This window comes from Neovison vison, chromosome 11 (genome assembly GCF_020171115.1).
Source record: "Neovison vison isolate M4711 chromosome 11, ASM_NN_V1, whole genome shotgun sequence".
Taxonomy (NCBI): Eukaryota; Metazoa; Chordata; class Mammalia; order Carnivora; family Mustelidae; genus Neogale; species Neogale vison.
Genome location: NC_058101.1, coordinates 66,583,894 through 66,602,128, shown reverse-complemented (window position 1 = coordinate 66,602,128; position 18,235 = coordinate 66,583,894). Strand labels below are relative to the sequence as shown.

The 18,235-nt window shown below is 63.3% G+C and overlaps 2 protein-coding genes across 4 annotated transcripts in view; both read left to right on the top strand.

The window, feature by feature from the left end:
* RGS12 (regulator of G protein signaling 12) overlaps positions 1 to 6,916 on the top strand; it is a 106,254-nt gene extending 99,338 nt beyond the window's left edge. For all 3 annotated transcript variants that reach the window (XM_044267880.1, XM_044267881.1, XM_044267883.1), the window contains one exon: positions 6,436 to 6,916. In XM_044267880.1, coding sequence (XP_044123815.1) covers positions 6,436 to 6,662 — 227 coding nt within the window. In that variant the 3' untranslated portion in view covers positions 6,663 to 6,916. The remainder of the gene's footprint in view (positions 1 to 6,435) is intronic.
* A 1,631-nt stretch (positions 6,917 to 8,547) lies between these two features.
* Positions 8,548 to 16,631, top strand: HGFAC (HGF activator). Its single transcript, XM_044225683.1, has 14 exons — positions 8,548 to 8,661; positions 9,248 to 9,428; positions 9,579 to 9,675; positions 9,929 to 10,008; positions 10,757 to 10,879; positions 10,967 to 11,098; positions 11,232 to 11,342; positions 11,420 to 11,594; positions 11,738 to 11,823; positions 12,487 to 12,742; positions 14,754 to 14,893; positions 15,241 to 15,381; positions 15,467 to 15,615; positions 16,380 to 16,631. The coding sequence occupies exons 1-14, from the start codon at positions 8,548 to 8,550 to the stop codon at positions 16,560 to 16,562; spliced, it is 1,968 nt and encodes a 655-aa protein (XP_044081618.1). The 3' UTR covers positions 16,563 to 16,631.
* The last annotated feature ends 1,604 nt before the right edge of the window (positions 16,632 to 18,235 follow it).

Below are 18,235 nucleotides of genomic sequence, written 5' to 3'. Positions count from 1 at the left end.
TAAGTCCACGTCTGGACACTCTGGGGACATAAGCCACGTGGGCAGGGCCTCTGGGTACCTTCCCACCGAGACCGCGCACGGACACCGAACCGGGAGGAGCCGTGGTCCTGCCACGCGCCACACTCTTGCACGCCTGCCTGCGGCCGACTTTCCTTTCTGCTCTCATTTGTAGATACCTGTGTGCAGGTTCCCCCGTGTTCCGGGTCTGTGTTCTTCCGAGAGTAATAAACTCTGGATCTTGTCATCGGACTGGTTGAAAGCGCTCTTCTTTCTCTTTTGAAAATTCCTTCCTGCTTTCCGTGGGTTTGCCTTAGTGTAGTGGCTTTTAAAGATCCTGAGCCCTGCACTCGTAGGCATCCCTGAGTGTCTCACACACACCCATGGCGTGGACATGCAACGGGGGGGCAGTTTGGGGGGCCGTTTCCATGACCCTGGGAGCAGCAATGGGGAGATGCAGCACCGCACTTGGGCCACGCGGGGGCCTAACGGGTAGGGCCTCCTCTCCCTGAGCGCGCTGATAGCCTCCATCCGTGGTCAGGTGCCCCCTGTCTCTCTCTGCCGCCCCGTCCAGGGGAGGAGAGTCTGGGCGTTGGGTGGTGGTTAGGCTGCATGACTGAGCTCAGTGGCCAGTTGCTCCTGACCTGGATCCTGCGGGGCTGGTCGGCCCCAGGTACCAGGGTGTCTGGCCCCCGCTGTTCACCCCCGGGGGCTATCCGCACACAGAGTGACCGCCAGCATGGGATGTGCAGCCACCCTGCGCTTGTCCCTCAGGATGACTCAACGGCCATGCACTGGCATCTCTGACCCATCGGGGTGGAGGGCAGTGGCTCCTGTGTTCCCCCTCCTCCTGGCTGGACCAGTCCCATGGCCAGCACATGCACCCCAGCCCCCTGGCTCATAGCGGTCCCAAGACAGAGGGACTCTGGCCATGGGCCGGGAAGTGGGTGGGCCCAGAGGAGTTGGACAAGGTCCGGCACCCACCTGTATCTTCTGGAGCTGACAAGCCCATCTGCTGGGAAGGGCCTTGGTCTTGAGCTCCCTCCTGCGCAACCAGCTCTGGCCCAGCTTGGCGAGGGCCAGCAGCCTGGAGGCCTCGGACTTAGGCTCCTCATGGGCTCTCTGTGTGGAAGAACCACTGGCCCCCAAGCCTTGTGTCCGGTACCTCCACGTTGCAACAAAAGGGAGGCGACCCCGAGATTCCTATGTCGAGTGGGGGAAGAGCATCGGTCACAGCCATGGGAGGCACTGAGCACCGAATTGTATTTCTCACAGTTTAGAAGGCAGGTCTCAGCACAGCGATTCTCACCGGTTCTTGCAGGTGCTGGGAAATATTTCTTAGCGACACAGTGGTCACCATGGATCAGTTCAGGGTGAAGAATGCAGTGTGTTGATGGCCTGGGGCCCCCGGGCTCCACAGCTCATGGCCACATACGGGCCAGACAGCTAGTTGGGCAGCTGCCAACAACAGGCCCCCAGATGATAGGGTGTCCTCCTGAGGATCATGGCACCCGCCCTGGTCCATGTCCCTGGTGCCCACGTACTAAGACGCTGTCAGCGCCCTGTGTGGCCATAGGACAGAGGAATTGGGCAAGATGAGTGGCCCAAGAAGCTTGTCCAGTGCAGAGGGCCCCATCCATAGCTAGGTTCCCCTAGGAAATGAACCCTGTGGTTGCTTTGATCTTGATTCCCAGCTGCTTTCTTCATTGTTATCTACAGGACTTCCAGAGACACCCCGGGAATTTGGGGGCACCCTCTGGCATTTCCAGTCCTGGGAAGGAGCCCCAGTCCTGTCCTGACTAGGACAGGAGGTGCATGTCCTCGGGTCCAGCAGGACCAGAGACCGATGCCGAGGGTGTGGCCCACACTCAGGGTGGTGCTGGTCTCTCCCCACTGGGTGAGAAGACACCAGTGTCCACGCACTCAGAGAGCAGGTGGGAATGACATCCTGGCGGCACATGCTCCCAAGGGAGCAGGCATCTCTGTTGAGCTGTTTGGCCAGGGTGTCTGGGCAGCTGAGGAGCCGCCTTCAGTGTGGACCGGTGGCCCTAGCAGCCCCTGCCTTAGCCAACCCCAACAGTCAGATGGTGTCTGACCCAAGACTGAGGTTCACTCCTGAGTAAAGGGCCAGTGGCCAGGAAGCCGAGGGTACAGGGCCTGACCATGTGGGATTTGAGAGCAGTCTTTGCAAGGAGACATCCAGAGCCCTTCCCCAAAAGTCTGGGTTGGGAGAAATCTCACTTCAGCTGGCCCTCTGTCTGAGCAACAGGGGGCCCCATGCCCCACCCCTCCCCAGGCAGGCGTGGGAAGAGCCCAGCTTCCCTCACTGCTGTCTGGCCATACCGGATGTTAGGGGAATGGGTCAGGGTCCTAGCTGAGCCCCTCCTAGCCTTTTTAGGAGACAAGGCCCCTGGGAACCCCAGCAGCCAGCTGCCCTTAATAACTGGGGGGCCCCCTCAGTGACCACGTGGGCACAGCTACACCCCTCCCAGGAAGGGGTGCCTGCACAGCCCTTCTGGCCTGGGGTCTGTGGGTGCCCAGACGCAGAGGTTGCTGCTCCTTGGCTGGGGCAGAAGCTATCTCCACTTGGAAACCTTGTCTAGTGGGCAGTGTCCAGGGTCCCCAAAGGCACATCCAGTTCCCAGACTGGTGGCTTTCCAGAACCCACTGCTTACTTCCTCACAGCTACCTGTAGCTCTTGGTTTCCTCACATATGGCCCACCCAGCAGGGGTTGTGGGGGCCTAATGATGTAGTTTCCATGGGAACGGAACTGGAGAGTTAACCAGAGGCCACGGCCTTGATCTTGGCAGTGAAGGTAGCCAGACCACATGTCCTTGGTGTGGCTGCTGTCCCGGGAGCCTCTCTATACCTGGCTTCTCAGTGGTCAGCCCCCTCCCCCATGCCAGCCACAGCCTTGGTGTCACCCCCGCTCAGCCCAGATGATATGGCTGCCCGGTCTTACTGTGGCCGTGTCCACGACAGTAGCCCCAGGGAGGCCTCCGGGGATCGCCATGCAGGTGTCCCCAGCCCTGGGCCCCACCTCCTGTTCCCATGTCCTTCCCCACATCTGCAGCAGAGGTCCGGCCCGTCCATCTGGGGGACTGAGGGATCTCCACACTGAGCACCCCGCCGTCTGGGGGCAGACAGCCCTGCCCTCCCCAGTACAAACCATGGCACGCACAGGGGTGGCTGGCCTCCTGGGGGCCATGTCGGCGTGCTAGGGACCTGCCGCCAACCTCAGGACTAAAAGGTGTTGAAGGGCATCCCTGGCCAGGGTCTTGCCAGAACCCCCCTTTCCAGCAGATCATGTTCTAGCGTTCTGGCCCTGCTCTGGCTGGAATGGACCCTTAACAGATCTTCTCTGGCTAGATGCCTGGCTGGAAGCCTCCACAGGCTTCCAGGCAGCTGACGGTACGGGCCCAGCCCCCTCCACAGCCCCCCAGCACTGACTAGGACAGCTCCACTCTCCCGGCAGCGAGAGTCAACAGCCCTGGGTCTCTTGCTGCACAGCCATGCTCCATGCCCTGCCATCCCTGTCTTGGTCTGCTCTCCCCGGCTTCAGGTCTGAGTGGAAACCCCAGGCTCACATGGTCCACAGTGTGACCTACACCCCTTCCCCCGCCATCCCCTGCTGGGGCTCCTGCCTGCTGCCCCTCCCTCAGGCCGCCAGCTCCATGCCTGCACCCTTGTGGCCCTGACACTGCCCTGCCCCCGCACCCCCCTTCCCTGCGCGCTGCCATTTCCCCAGCTCTGAGTTGGTGCTCAGTACAGATTTACTGAATGAAGGATTTGCTGAATGAGGAGCTTTAATCCAGTAACCCCTCCCCTGCCATGTCCAGACAGACTTCAGTGGGCCTGGGGCACCAAGTGGAGGGGTCCCTTGTGCATTTCATGGGCTGGAACCTGGGCTTTTGTTGGGGCTGTCCCTGCTCTTTCCCATGGGGACCCAGTCAGCCTCTGTGAAAGTGGGCGGAATGGGGTCCCCAGGGCCAACAAGGTCTTGGGAGGGCCTGGAAGGGCCAGTCCCCCCACTGTTTTCCAATTCAGCAGTGCCCGCCTTTCCGTGTGCTGTGAAAGCAGCTTAGGGGTATCTGGGAGGCTTCACAGAGAGGATATCAGGATGACTGGGGGAGCACATGGGACCCAGCCTCACAGATGATGCCCTGCACCAGGGGCTGAAGTCACGGCAAAGCCCCTGGAGGCCAGGGCGCATTTCTCTGGGTTAGGAAGGGCTGTGAGACAGGCAGCAGGAGTTGGCTCCTGAAGGAGAGCTTGGCTCCTGGACCAGGCCCCACCAGTGTAGCCCTGTACCATGCTGTCCCCGAGAGCAGGGTCCTGTTCTGTGTCACCTTCTCCCGATGTGGTGGTGGCCAGAGTGGAGCTGGCAGTCAGCACAAGAGAATGCTTATGGACAAAGGAAGGGGTGGCCTGGGGACGGACGGATCACAGACAGCTGGTGAGGGTCTCCGGAGTGTGGTTCTGCCCCGGGATGGTCAGGGCACAGGGTCTGCGGTGGCCTCGGGAAAGGAAGGGTCAGTGGAGCCGCCTGAGTGGGGAGGAGACAAAGGTCTCCTATCTGGGTGGGTGAGGGACCCGGGACAGAGGCTGGCTGTCCCTGGAGGGCAACCAGCTGGGGAGCACTGATGAGCGCTCTGGGAAGCTGGGTGGGAACAGTGCTGGGGCAGGCCCTGGCCTGGGGTTTGTGACACATGCTTGTTGCACGGGGCTGGGCCCCGCCACTGAGTCACAGGCCTGGGGCTGCCACTTACTCGGGAGAGCGAGTCTGAGCAGAGCAGGCAGGAAGGGCCCAGACTGTAGCCACCCTCCCTGTGACGCTCACATCTTTGGCCCCTGGACTGACCTACTGCCCTGTCCCCAGAAGCCGTCATTCCTCCCCATCCCACTGAGCTGCCTGGGGGTCGGGTTGGGGGGAGGGAGTGCCTTGGCCAAGGCCAGATGGCTCCCTGCAGCTCTGTCTTCCCGGAGCTCCGTCTGAGGCTGGGCTCCTGAGCCCAGGTGGGGTCACATGCTATTTAAGGGGGCCGAACCCTGCCTCTCTGCTTGCCCCAAGTCCCAGGCAAAGGCCAGCCCCACCCCATCGTGTCTGGGCCCCACAGCCTGGCATTTGGGGTTACGGGGACCCCGTGACAACGGGGTGGGGTGGAGCCCAGCCAGACCTAGCAGAGTGGCTGTTGAACATCTAGAGGCCCGTGCTTTTTGGCCTCTCAGACCCCTGGAGGGCAGCCTCTTCAGAACTGTGATGACCCTGCTGGCCAGGTGCCCGATGCTGACATGCAGGGAGGCCCAGGTGAATGGCCCTCCTGCCGCCCCCTTGACTTGCTACTGAGAGTTTGGGCTGGATGCCATCGGAGAGCACACCCGCCTCTGCCTGCAGGCTCGGACTTGCCCAGGAGGCCACACGAGGTGCCACCAGAGGCATGGGGAGTGGTGGGGTCAGGGGACTTTCGGGGCCGCAGAGCAGCTGGGAAGCCCAGACTCCTGCCCTCTGTGGTCCTCCCTGCTTGTGCTTCTATGCCTGGGAACCAGGAAGGGAGCCATCTTCCCCTCTACCAGCAAGGCTGGGGAAACTGAGGCCCAGGGACAGGTGGTCAGTGGAGCAGGACCCGGGGTCCCTGGGGGCTGTGCTCCTCCAGCCTGTCCCCTATGGGCTCAGAGCTCTCCCTACCCCCCAGGGGCCCTTGAGGGTCCTTGGCCCTAGGATCACCAAGGACATGGCTACAGACAGGACAGAGCTCACACCCAGCCTTGGTCTGACTGGGGCGCCAGAGTCCTACCTGTGGAACCCGTTCTGGAGTGAGCCAGGTAGCTCAGGAGGGGGGCTGAGGCTGACAGTGAGGCCAAGCCCACCTAGAGCTGGTTCCTGGAGACTCCATCCAGAAGACATATTTCTGCCCTCTGGAGGCCCTGCTTGGAGACAGGACAGGGCAGTGACCTGCCCCAGGGTCTAGAAGCTTCTGAGGCAGTTTCAGGCAGCCTGGGCCTCCAGGTCAGGTGGGGGGGTCAGAGGAGTAAAGGGAGGGGATCTTGGAGCTGGATGGCCTGTGAGGGGGCAGGCAGCAGGGTGCTTGAACAACAGTGCGTGTGACGGAAGGAATGGCGTCGAGGGGCACAACAGGGAGGAGAGGCAGGGAAAGACTCAGAGTTTGTGAGGGTGAAGATATGGCCCCAAGGCAACCGACAGGAGGACAAGTAGGTGGCCAGGATGGGAGGGCTCAGGTGGTGGTGGGGCCATGAGGGTCTGGGGGCTCGCTGAACAGGAGCTGCAGGTGGGCGCCCTGAAAACAGCTAGGTCGAGGGGCAGCCAAGGTCACAGATGACCCGTGTCTGTGTGATGGGGTGGGGCACAGTCTCCTGTTGGGGGAGCTCACCCAGGGCAGGGCAGACGGGTGACAGTCTCTCTCTTCTCCTTGTGACAGGAGGCGGGGCCAGAGGCAGCCAGTGCCTCCCGGTCAACACCATCATCGACGTGGACCGCGTTGCGGGCCTGGCCCCCGGGCTGGGCGGCAGTGTCCCTGGGGTACGGGTGTGCCCCCAGAGGTCACGGACCAGTAGGGCCCTGACATCAGACCTCCCTAGCCTGAGTCCCTTCCCAGGTGCTCCTGCCAAGCCCAAGGCCAGCCCACATCACGCGACCTTCGTCTGAAGCTGCCTGAAGCCATGCCTCAGCAGCCGTCCCCCCGCCCCCACATCAGCACCACCCCAGCTAGACACGCGTGGACTCCCATGATCTGAGGAGACCACCCCAAGCCCTCCTGAGGGCCTTGAAGGGGCCTCCTTGGCCACCCTGCCTTCGGGAGCCAAACCAGGAGGTGCAGGGTGGCCTGGCCTCGGACACTCGCTCCCTCAGATCCTGTCCTCTCCTGCTGCTCAGCCTCCAGCCTTTCCTCAATAAATCAACTTTGGGCACCCCCCGAGTGTGAGCCTCGTACTGAGTGCTGGGGTCGCAGGCCTGCCCACAGGGAGCGTCTCAGGAGAGGGATAGAGGTGGTGACAACTCCCGGTGTTGAGGTCAAGGCTGGGCAGAGAGTGGAGCCAGCCTGACGGTGCTGGAGGCCGCAGCGGCTCACATGGGTCACAAGTCAGTGCAGGGCCCCGGGGGGTGGGGCCGGGGGATGCCGGAGGGGGCAGGGCTCTGCCTGGAGACCCACAAGTCACACCATGCCCTATGCTCTCCTGCCTGGGCTCTGGGGGCCCCAAGCCTGCTCTTGGCCTAATCTAGAGGGTCTGTCCGTCCATCTGTCCGTCCGTCCATGGAGGGGGCCCTCACTGAGGTCCTGGGTGGTGTCAGGCCCCAGAGAGCAGCCGGAGCCTGGTCAGGAGGGCCTGTGGCCGACCAGGCGGGGGCAGGACCGCTGGGGACTGTGGGCTGAGACAGCTCCAGTCACCCACCCAGGTCGCCCTAGTGGAACCCCACATGGAGCAGCTGAGCGCTGAGGGACCCGCACCCTTCCCTCCACAGAGTTGCCGGAAGGGCCCAACCTGCGAATGTCTGGCCAGGCCAGGGAGGTTCTGAATCTTCTAGGGAGCAGGGCTGTGGAAGGGGCCGTGGGAGGTGTCAGAAGGAAGGGGGACCATCCCCCAATGTGCCAAGCTCTCGCTGTGTCCCCACAGGCACCATGCTCTCCCCCGATGCTCCTGCCCCTGCCCCGTCCCCACACCCACCGTACTCACCCCGTCTGACACTCCTGCCCCCCACCATCCCCACACCCACCATGCTTCCCTGCCTGACATTCCTACCCCCATTCCTAAACCCACCACCCACCCAACTGGATGCCCCTCTCCACCTTCCTCCTCTTGCATGGATGGCAAAACGGCGGCCCACAGAGCATGGTTTGGGGGTGCACAGTGATGCCAGGCTGATCCCTTGAGGAAAGGGCAGCTAGCCCCTGCCCTGGCCCCTGTGGGCCGCTGAGCTGACTCATGGGGAACCTGTGCTCAGAAATGGCAGAGGAGGTTCCCCTAGCAGCTGTGCCTGTGGCACACGCATTGTAGGGCCCATGGGGTGGGGCAATGTCCGCATCCCAGGTCCCAGATGGAGAGAGCAAGGTGCATGCAGACCTGGGCAGGACCCCAAGCCAGGTCTCTGTGGCCCTTGGTGACCCTGGGTGCCTGGCAAGAGCTCTTCTGGGGCCCAGCCAGGGCTCAGGATAAGGTGTGGGAGAGCACCAATTATCCAAGCTGTGAGGAAGCTACTTCACTAGTTCACTAGTTCACAAAGGGACAGTGGCCAGTCCCATGGAGAGGTGGGGGCTGGGAGTCCAAGCCCTCACGGGCTGTGTGTCCTGCCAGACTTCCTGGAGGAGGCATCGCAGCTGAGACCTGAGGATCTGTCGGGTCCAGGGCCAATGTGGCTCATGCCAGAGGGGACAGCTGGCCCAGGCAGGGTGAGCCGGGCAGCAGATGGGGGGACATGTGGGCCCAGTGCTGGAGGCAGCCAGGGTTAATCATTTCCAAGTGGCCTTGACCCCAACCCAACCTGCTCGCCGCTTCCACCTCCCGCCGCTCCTTGTGCCAGCCCAGGAGGAGCCATGGGGCCGTGGGCCTGGGGTCGCAGCCTTTGCCCCTCGCCGGGAATGGCCCTGTTCTTGCTGCTGCTGCTGCTGCTGCTGGGGTTTCATGGGGCTCAGCCCCAGGCTAGCAGGGTGAGCACTGACCCCGTGGCATGGGGACCGTGGGCTCCCCGTGCCCACTCTGGGTCCTGGGGCCGGGGCTGGGGAGGGCTGGGGAGGGCTGTGGAGTGGGTAAGGGGCCCAATGTGCTGCAAGCTGGCTTTCTGGCCTCCAGCAGGCAAGGTGGGTGTGCTGGGCTGGCCTGGGGGACAGGAGGCCTGGGGATCTGAACTGCTGGGCCCCCACCAGGGGACATGAGGGCCACTCCCCTCTCTTTGGACTGCTTTTGGGTCCCATTGATTGGGGGGTGGGTAAAGGGGACCTCCGAGGGCCTTGTGGCTGCTTTTGTCCATCCCCCAGAACAGATCCCCAGGATTTGAGGCTGGAAGGCAGGGGTGCCCCAGCCTGGGCAGACACCCAGCCCGCCCTAACCCTGCGGGCTCGGCAGGAAGGGAGGGGGACAGCCAGTGGCCAGGTTCCCCTTGGTTTCTACTCTAAGGCCTGAGGGCCCAGTATGGAAACTAAGGTTGGGGACGGCGATGAGCCCAGCCACCGGGGGCTGAGTGTGAGGGGGGCCACCCCCCACTGACACCATCACAGCCCTCTTGGCTCCTCCTAGAACCTGACAGAACCCCCAGAACCTAACGCCACAGTGAGCTCTGGGACCCCCATGATCCCTGTAACCTCGGTGACCACTGTGAGCCCAGCCACGAGTGCTCCAGAGCCACAGGGACCCGGTGGTATGGGGCTCACCCCCCCACCCAGAGCAGCTCCCTCCAGCAGCAGCCCTGGGGGCCCAGGTGGGTCAGGAGAGCTTCCTGGAGGCGGTGGGCTACACCTGGGCGGGTGGGTTGGGAGGCTGGCAGGTGGCTGCTGGGGAGCGGGATGTATGACATGGGGCAGAAGGTGCCCAGCGGGAGCCCCCTGACCGCCTTCTGCTCACCCTGCAGTGCTCACAGAGGACGGGCGGCCCTGTAGGTTCCCCTTCCGCTATGGCGGCCGCATGCTCCATTCCTGCACGTCGGAGGGCAGCGCGCACAGGCGGTGGTGGGTCCTGGGTGGGGCAAGGTCCACCAGCAGCGACCGCCAGCCTCCCCTCTTCAGGATCCCCACGGCCCCTATCCACTCTGGAGACACCCCCTGCCCTCTGCCCTCCCTCCCCAAGCCCAAGCCCCAGACCCAGCAGGGAAGGAAGGCATGGGTGTGACTGGGGCGAGTTACCAGCAGCTGGCAGGGCATCTGCCAGAGGCAGGCTATGGGAGGCCTCGGAGCCGGGACCCACCTGTGTCCTCACCCCCAGGTGTGCTACCACTCACAACTATGACCGTGACAGGGCCTGGGGCTACTGTGCCCAGACCTCAGTGCCCAGGGAGGACCCAGGTGGGTGCTGGTGGGGGGTGGGGGGTGGGGTGGGGAAGGGCCTGTGCTGGGGGAGGGGAGCTGTCCAGGCTGGGGTTGGGGGTAGTCTAAGGGAGTACTAGGGTCAACCCTAGTTGGGGGTGGGAGCCAAGGGGACAGAGCTGACCTGGGACAGGGAGTCCTGCTTGGAGTGCAGAAGAGAACATTGGGGTTGACCCCACTGCACCCTAGGGGGGCTGCAGGAGTGCAGAGGGTGGAGCCCCTCCCAGGCAGGACCCTGCCCTGTCCAGGAGCCACAGAGCTGTCTTGGTCATTGCTGGGAGTAAGGCGCCCCCTGGTGGTCAGGCTGGGGGCTGTGGCTGCACAGGTGGAACCCTGGGCAGAGATGAGGGCCCCTAGGGTCTGCAGGGTGCCGGGGGTGCTGCCAGCCCCACCTGCAAGGATCCCAGGGCACACAGGAGGGGACTATGCTGCCTGATGGGGGGCTGGGCTTCCAGCGTCCTGGTACAGAGCCAGAGACCTGCTTGCCCAGGGTCTGAGCATGGCATGGGGTTGGGGGGGTGGGGCTGCTGGGACAACAGGGAAGGTCTGCACCCCTTCTTAGGACTCCTGCACCCCAAATAACCCAAGGAACTCAGAGGGGCAGCATGAAGGCAGCAAGCCCAGTGAAGGCACTGAAGGCCTTGGAGAACAGAGAGGGTCTGGGGGAGATACCCCAATGGGCCGGGTTCTCCCACACCTGCTCCCTACTCCTCCTGCCTGTCCCCAGCTGCCCCGGATCCCTGCGCCTCCAGCCCGTGCCTCAACGGGGGCTCATGCTCCAACACCCAAGACCCCGAGTCCTACCACTGCACCTGCCCCATGGCTTTCACAGGCAAGAACTGTGGCACAGGTGTGCACACCAGGTCCTGGGAAGATGGGTGGGGGAGGGGCCTGCCCGAGGGCAGCGGCCTGAGGGCACTCTGCAACCCCCCCCAAGAAAAATGCTTTGATGAGACGCGCTATGAACACCTGGAGGTGGGCGACCGCTGGGCCCGAGTGAGCCAGGGCCAGGTGGAGCAGTGTGAGTGTGCTGAGGGCCAGATCCGATGCGAGAGCACCCGCCACACAGGTACGCCGTGGCCAAGGTGGGAGGCTGGCCCAGGGTCCCCCAGCCACAGGCCCCAGTGGGACAGCCCCGACCCTGCCCTCCCGTGGTGGGCACCCTCAAGGCCTGAGGCCGAGCTCCTGAGCCCTCCCCGCAGCTTGCCTGAGCAGCCCATGCCTGAATGGTGGCACTTGCCACCTGATCGTGGCCACCGGGACCACTGTGTGCTCCTGCCCCCCGGGCCATGCCGGGCGGCTCTGCAACATTGGTGAGTGGGTCAGCCTCCTGGCCCTGTGCCCTGCGGCCCCCAGAGCCCAGGCTCACCACCCACCATGCCGCCCACAGTGCCCAGCCAGCGCTGCTTTGTGGGGAACGGCACTGAGTACCGAGGCGTGGCCAGCACCGCAGCCTCGGGCCTCAGCTGCCTGGCCTGGAACTCGGACCTGCTCTACCAGGAGCTGCACGTGGACTCCGTGGGCGCTGCGGCCCTGCTTGGCCTGGGCCCCCATGCCTACTGCCGGTCAGCAATGGGGCCCCAGACCATCTGCACAATCAGCCCAATGCTGCTGCTAGGGGAGTGGGGGGGGGTCCATCAGGAGTTCCCTCACGGGGTTCTCCCAGGTCCCCTGGCCCCGGGCCCACCCGCCTCTCCATGCACCCCAGGAACCCAGACAAGGACGAGAGGCCCTGGTGCTACGTGGTGAACGGCAGCGCCCTCTCCTGGGAGTACTGCCGCCTGGTGGCCTGTGGTGCGTGAATGGGCTGAAGGCAGCTCGAGAACCCTGCTTCCACAGGAGTCACGGCCATTTTTCCCGCGTCTCTCCCCTCTTTGGAGCACCACTGCCTCCTCGGGAGATGGGGAAACTGAGGTTCCCTGGAGCAGGGCTCAGCTGAGGCCACGCTTCTGCCAGGTGCAGGGGGTCCGAGCAGGCCAGCCAGTCTCCAGGTCCTCTGGGCGGCTCCCACCCAGCCTGAGCCGAGCTTAGGGCTCCCAAACATAGGAAAGGGCCGGTCAGGGGTGAATAATGGGGTGGGAGGGCCAGTAGCCTCCCCTGGAGCCAGACCCTGGGAGCGGGCAGCTCCGGGAGGCCAGCCTGCCCTCTGGCCCCCATGCCCCTGGGGCCACCCAGCCGGCCTGGGCTCTGAGGTCCCAGGTTGCTGGGAGGGACAGGAAGCCCTGCCAGACGTGCCACACCACTTTGCTTCCCTCAAAGCCTGGTGACTGATTTGGTCTTGTTCTCCCCATTGTACAGAAGAGGAAACTGAGGCTCAGAGAGTAGATCGTGTGCCTGTGAGGGCAGAGCTGTCTGGGGTGGGGTGGGGGGTGGGTGAGGACAGCAGCCAGGACCCACTCTGGGCAGGGATGCGTAGAAGGAGCCCCAGCAGTGTGACCAGGTGACCTGTGCTCCCAGAATCCCTCACCAGAACTCCGCTCCGGACCCCTGAGGTCATGCTGAGACAGGCTGAGCCTGCCCCAGTGGGACGCCAGGCCTGTGGCAAGAGGCACAAGAAGAGGAGCTTCCTCCGGCCACGCATCATCGGGGGCTCGTCGTCCCTGCCGGGCTCCCACCCCTGGCTGGCCGCCATCTACATCGGGAACAGCTTCTGTGCAGGCAGTCTCGTCCACACGTGCTGGGTGGTGTCCGCGGCCCACTGCTTCTCCAGCAGGTGAGCGGCTCTGCCCATGCCCCTCACTGTGTGTTTCAGCCCATCCACTTGCCCTCCCCCCACTTGGCCACACACCCACCATCCATTCCACACCTTTGCGTCCACCATCTGTCACCCTCCCACCCACCCATCTGCCTGTCCTCACACACATGTCCCCACAACCCATATAACCCCAATCTTTGGTCTCTCATTTTCTCGTGGCCCAAGGACCCCAGGTGGGGGTGGGGAAGACCTCCGTGTTCAGCCTCGCCCCTGTTCGGGGTCATTGCCCAGTCCTGCCCGGACAGTCGTGCACTGGGTGGGGTAGTGGGGCGGGGGGGAGTTGGGGATGCTAGGCGTATGATGGGCAGGCCCTCCTCAGAGAAGATCCTGCCCCCCCACCCCTGACTATGCAGGTGGGGACACCTTTCCCTGCCCCTCAGCAGGGACTCCTAGGCCCCGCCCACTCCATGAGCTGGGAAGGCAGACTTGGGCTGGCAGCTAAGGGAGTGGGGGTCAGGGATGCAAGGCCCACCTCCACACACCCAGAGGAGCCTGCCAGTTCAGAGCAGAGAAGGCTAGCCCCTCTTGGGCTTCACCCAGTGTGATGGGAACAAGGTTCCCCATCTGGGTGTCCAGACTAGGAGGCTCCCCAGGGGGGTCCAGTTGGAGAGGATGGAATCCCAGGGATCAGGGCCTGGGGGTTTGGCAGTGTGAGTCTGGCCTTGAGCCTCCATTGGTCACCCAGGGACTAAGGCATGGGTAGGGGGCAGTGGGTGCAAGGCCTGCCCTATGTGGAGCCTTGACAGGCAGCAGGCTTCCCACTGGGCCTGGGAAGTAGGGTCTCTGAGGCTTCTCCAGTATGAATGAGATTGGGTGGGGGTTTAAGAGGCTGGGGGAGGGGAGCAAGCACCCATTCTTCACATCCAGGACAGGGTTGGGGTTGAGGCAGGGGCGCTGGAGGTGAACAGGTGGACTCTGGGTGGCTCCCCAGGAAGGCATGCTCCTTTGGCAAAGAAGCAAAAGGGGCAAAGGACAGAACTAGGGGCCCAGAGCCGGTGGACACCCACCCTGCCCGGCTGCACACTCAGCCCTTCAGCCAACCCAGTCCTCCTATCCCTGGAGGCCTGCATTCACTGGCCGACCACCCCAAGAGCGTACCTTTCCCCCCGGAAGTAAGACCTATGGATCACCAGCTCTGGCCCTGGACTTGGGTTTCTGACCCTGTCCCAAGGCCAGGCACCAAGCCCCACTATGTGCCAAGCTGGTGCCTGCCCAGGGCGTGGGAGCCCATTTTCCAGAAGGACCTAAGGCCTGGCAGGGCCCAGGGGCCAAGGTCCCACAGGGGCCTGGAGCTGGAGCTCAATGAAGGAGGGTCAGGCCTGGGTGGGAGTTACCCCCTTCATCAGGAGCTGGGAAAACAGAGGCCCGGAGAGGAAACAGGGGGACTGACCTGGGGGCCCAGGGCCTGTGCCCAGCAGGAGTGAAGGGCTATATCGGGGAGACCCAGGCTACATAGGAGCTGGATCCAGCCGCCAAGCCTCCGCCTACTCAGGCCCCAATCAGCATAGACCCCACCTTGCAGGAAGCCCTTAGAGTCACTAGAGATGCATTAGAGACGGCACTGCCCAAGGTCGTGTGTGGCCACAGCCCACCATTCCCCTGCTCCCTGCTCAGGCCTCTCCCCTGGGCTGCAGGGGACCTGCCCAGCATCGCCCTTGGCAAGACCTCCAGGACGCTTGAGCCGCAGCGGGTGGCGGGGAGGAGCCGAGGAGGGGAACTTGAGGGAAGGGATCTGGGGCGGGGCCTAAGGGGCCTGAGAGGCGGGGCTTGAAGGGAGGAGCCTGTGGGGAGGGGCTTGAGGGGCGGTGCCCGAGGGGAGGGCTTCTGGGGAGGAGCCGGTGGGGAGGGCCTGTGAGGAAGGCCTGATGGGGAGGGACCTGTGGGGAGGGGCGGGGGGGGGGGTGAGGGACCCAAGGGGCGGGGCCGGGGGGCGGGCCTGGATCGTGCTGCCACCAGACACCCTGCACAGCCCCCACAGGGAAAGTATCTTAGTGGTCCTAGGCCAACACTTCTTCAACCAAACAACGGACGTAACACAGACGTTTGGCATCGAGAAGTATATCCCGTACCCTATGTACTCGGTGTTCAACCCCAGTGACCATGACTTGGGTAAGCCTTGGGACATGCTGGGGCGCACCAGGGCCATGGATATGTGTGTGTGTCTTGCACACCCCAGGCCAGAGTCAGGAGAGGGGCAGGGGTGGGTAGGCATCAGGCCCACCTGGGGAGAGGGAAAGGGAGGGAAGGGGCAGGAAAAGAGACAGAGGGGGAAGGGAGGGAGTAGGGGGAGGGGAGGGCAGCAAGGGAACTCTGTATGGCAGAGTGGCCTTGGCCTGGCGGGAGGAAAACCTGGCAGGTCAGCCTTGCTGAGCCCTGGGCCGGCCCCCCTGCTCCTCGGCCCCTGCATGGACCCCCACATCCCAGGCTGCCCTCTGGTCTCTCTCTCTCTTGGCCAGTCTTGATCCGGTTGAAGAAAAAGGGGGACCGCTGTGCCGTCCGCTCCCAGTTTGTCCAGCCTATCTGCCTGCCTGAGCCTAGCAGCCCCTTCTCCGCTGGACACAAGTGCCAGATTGCAGGCTGGGGCCACCAGGATGAGAGTGAGTGGGGTTGGGGGCACCATGCCCCAGGAGTGGTGGCTAGCCCCAGGGAGCCTTGCCCAGCCTGAGAGCACCCTGTTCATAGATGTGAGTGGCTACTCCAGCTCCCTGCGGGAGGCACTGGTCCCTCTGGTTGCAGACCACAAGTGCAGCAGCCCGGAGGTGTACGGGGCCGACATCAGCCCCAACATGCTGTGTGCCGGCTACTTCGACTGCAAGTCTGACGCCTGCCAGGTGAGCCAGGGCTCAGCCCCAGATCTCAAGACTGCCTGCCCCCTGCTAGCATTTATCAAGGGCTCCACAAGCACCATCGTCTTTAGGCTGCAAGATGGAGGAGCTGCTTTACTTCCCATTTGATAGGTGCGGAAACTGAGGCCCAGAGAGGCCCTGCCACTCTTCCCAGGTCACACAACTCAGAAGTGGCAAGGGGGGTTTGACACTGGACCACATGAATACAACAAGCCCCTCTGGGGGAAGTCAAGGCGGGCTTTTCAGAGGCAGGGGCATTGGCACTTGTTTTGAAGGGTGAATAGGAGTTTGGCAGAGGGCTGTTATTTCAAGTGAGGAGATTAGCCCAGAACACAGGGACCACCTGGTCCACATAGGGTGTGTGCTGGTGGGAGGTTTGGGGAGCCAAGCTCAGATGCACATTCCTGATCATGGAGTTGAGAGGAATCCATGGCAGAGTTTAGGAACTGGAATGGCTAGTCAGATGCTGTTACAGTAGCCCTGGAATGAGGAGACTTTGTGTCTAGGGGACCGGGGGAAGGTGGGACAGTTCCTTCACTTGGAAATACCTTTGTCTTCTGTCCCCCGAGCTGTCAGGAAGTCTGCGTTGGGAGCTCCTAGGGAGTCCTCCCCAAAGGGACATCGGAGACTCTTCGGGGACGTTTTCGGGGTTGGGGTGAGGGAGGCGGAGCAGGAGTGGGTGGTGGGGTGTTTCACGACCGCTGAGGAGCTGAGCTGGTGCCTGGCTCTGACCAGCAGCCCTGCCGCAGGGGGACTCGGGTGGACCCCTGGTCTGTGAGAAGAATGGTGTGGCCTACCTGTATGGCGTCATCAGTTGGGGCGACGGCTGTGGGAGGCTTAATAAGCCTGGCGTCTACACCCGCGTGGCCAAGTACGTGGACTGGATTAAAGACCGGATATGGCCCCCTAAGCGGCCTGCGGATCCCTCCTGAGACAGCCCCGGCCTCAGGGTTGGGCATCCCACCTCTGCGCTGTTCCCAGACTCCTAACAATAAATATGCTTCCAAGAACCAGGTGCACAGAGCCCACGCCTCTGCACCCCACCCTCCTCAGCCTTCCCCAGGGCAGCTCCCCATCTTTGCTTTCTTAGTGGAGAAGGGAGCCTGCAGCCCCAGGGGGGAGTCTGGCCCCAAGGCCCAGGGGGTCAGGGCAGGGCACCTAGTGTCCTTCTCCTAGCCTACCCACCTCGGGCCACCCCCAGGCAGCGGGGGCTGGAGCCCACACATGCTGGTTGCCCCAGGGCAGCGCACAGAACTTGAAGATTTAAGACAGGTAATTTGGAACTACATACCGGCCCTCATTCTGCTTGGAGAAGGCGCCCTATATGAGGCTGTCCCTTAGCACTGTTTCCTAGGGCGAAGGCCAGAGACCCCCCCCCTTGCAAAGAAACCAGCAGGCCCGCATGTCATGGAGTGGAGGGCAGTGGGGCACTTCTGGGCTGGAGCTCCTGGAGCCAGGAGGCTGCTGCCAGCAGGCCAGCACAGCTGGGGGAAGGAATCAGAGATGCCTGGAAGAGCTCCCATTCCAGGAAGAGGGAGACAGCACCTGCAAAGGCCCTGAGGCAGTTCGGTGGGGCTTATCTGAATCAAAATAAAGAAGTGAGGCTAGAGACCTGAGAAGGCAGGGATGGGTGGTGGCTGCTGGCTGCAGTGAGGTACTGGGTTTGCCCGAGGGGTCCCTGATGGGGCTTCAACAGGGTGGACAGGGGATGGCCTGGGAGTATGGGGCCGGGCAGAGCTGTGCTGTAGACAGACCCCCTGCCCTAGTGCCCAGAAGCAGTGCCTCGGGGGCTGGGAGCCCTGGTCTCAGGGAGAGGGCCGAGATGGCCCCACATTCGGTCATCCATGCCCACACCCACCCATCCCACTCTGGGAGGGGGACCCTCCTCCCAGAGCTGCTCAGAGGATGGGGGTCCTTGGTGCAGTCCCCACACACCTCTCCTGCTCCTCAACCCCAAAGCCACCTCCTCTCCTGTCACCTCCACAGCCCCCACCTTAGACCGGGTCTTCCTGCCTCTGTGTGAGGTGACAGACCAGGACTTTCTCTAGGTCACTGCCCCCCTCCACCTTGGAGCTTCCCCTAATCCCTGGGGCAGACCCTACCTACCTCCAGCCTGCTTCTGCCCCACACTGCTCCCCTACTCTGTGCTCTGGCCTCCCTCTGCCCATGCTCCTGCTGTTCCCATGCTTCTAGAATGTTCTCTCTCATACTGCCCTCCCCACTTCAGCCACCAGAGCTCAGGCCACAACTGGACACTGTCCCGCGAGGCCAGTCCGGTGAGGCCCTCTCCCGGCCGTTCTCCCCACTGGCACAGAGGTCATGGGCTTTGCCCGCCTTGGCTGTCTGGGCCACACCCCGAAACCAGACCGATGCCGCGGGAACGAGGACAGTTTTGCCTTACTCCTGTGATGGGGAGTCCAGCGCTCAGCCACTTGCTGACCCGGGTTCCCTGGCTGCATCTGTTCCCCGTATCAAGAGAGGAAGAGCAACCCGGAACCGCCTTCACTGCGGGTCCCTGCACGAAGCTCTTGGGAGGAGGGTCCCCCTCTTAGAGGACAGAGCCTGGTCCTGGGAAGGCCCAGGCAGGTGTGCAGGGCCGCTCTCT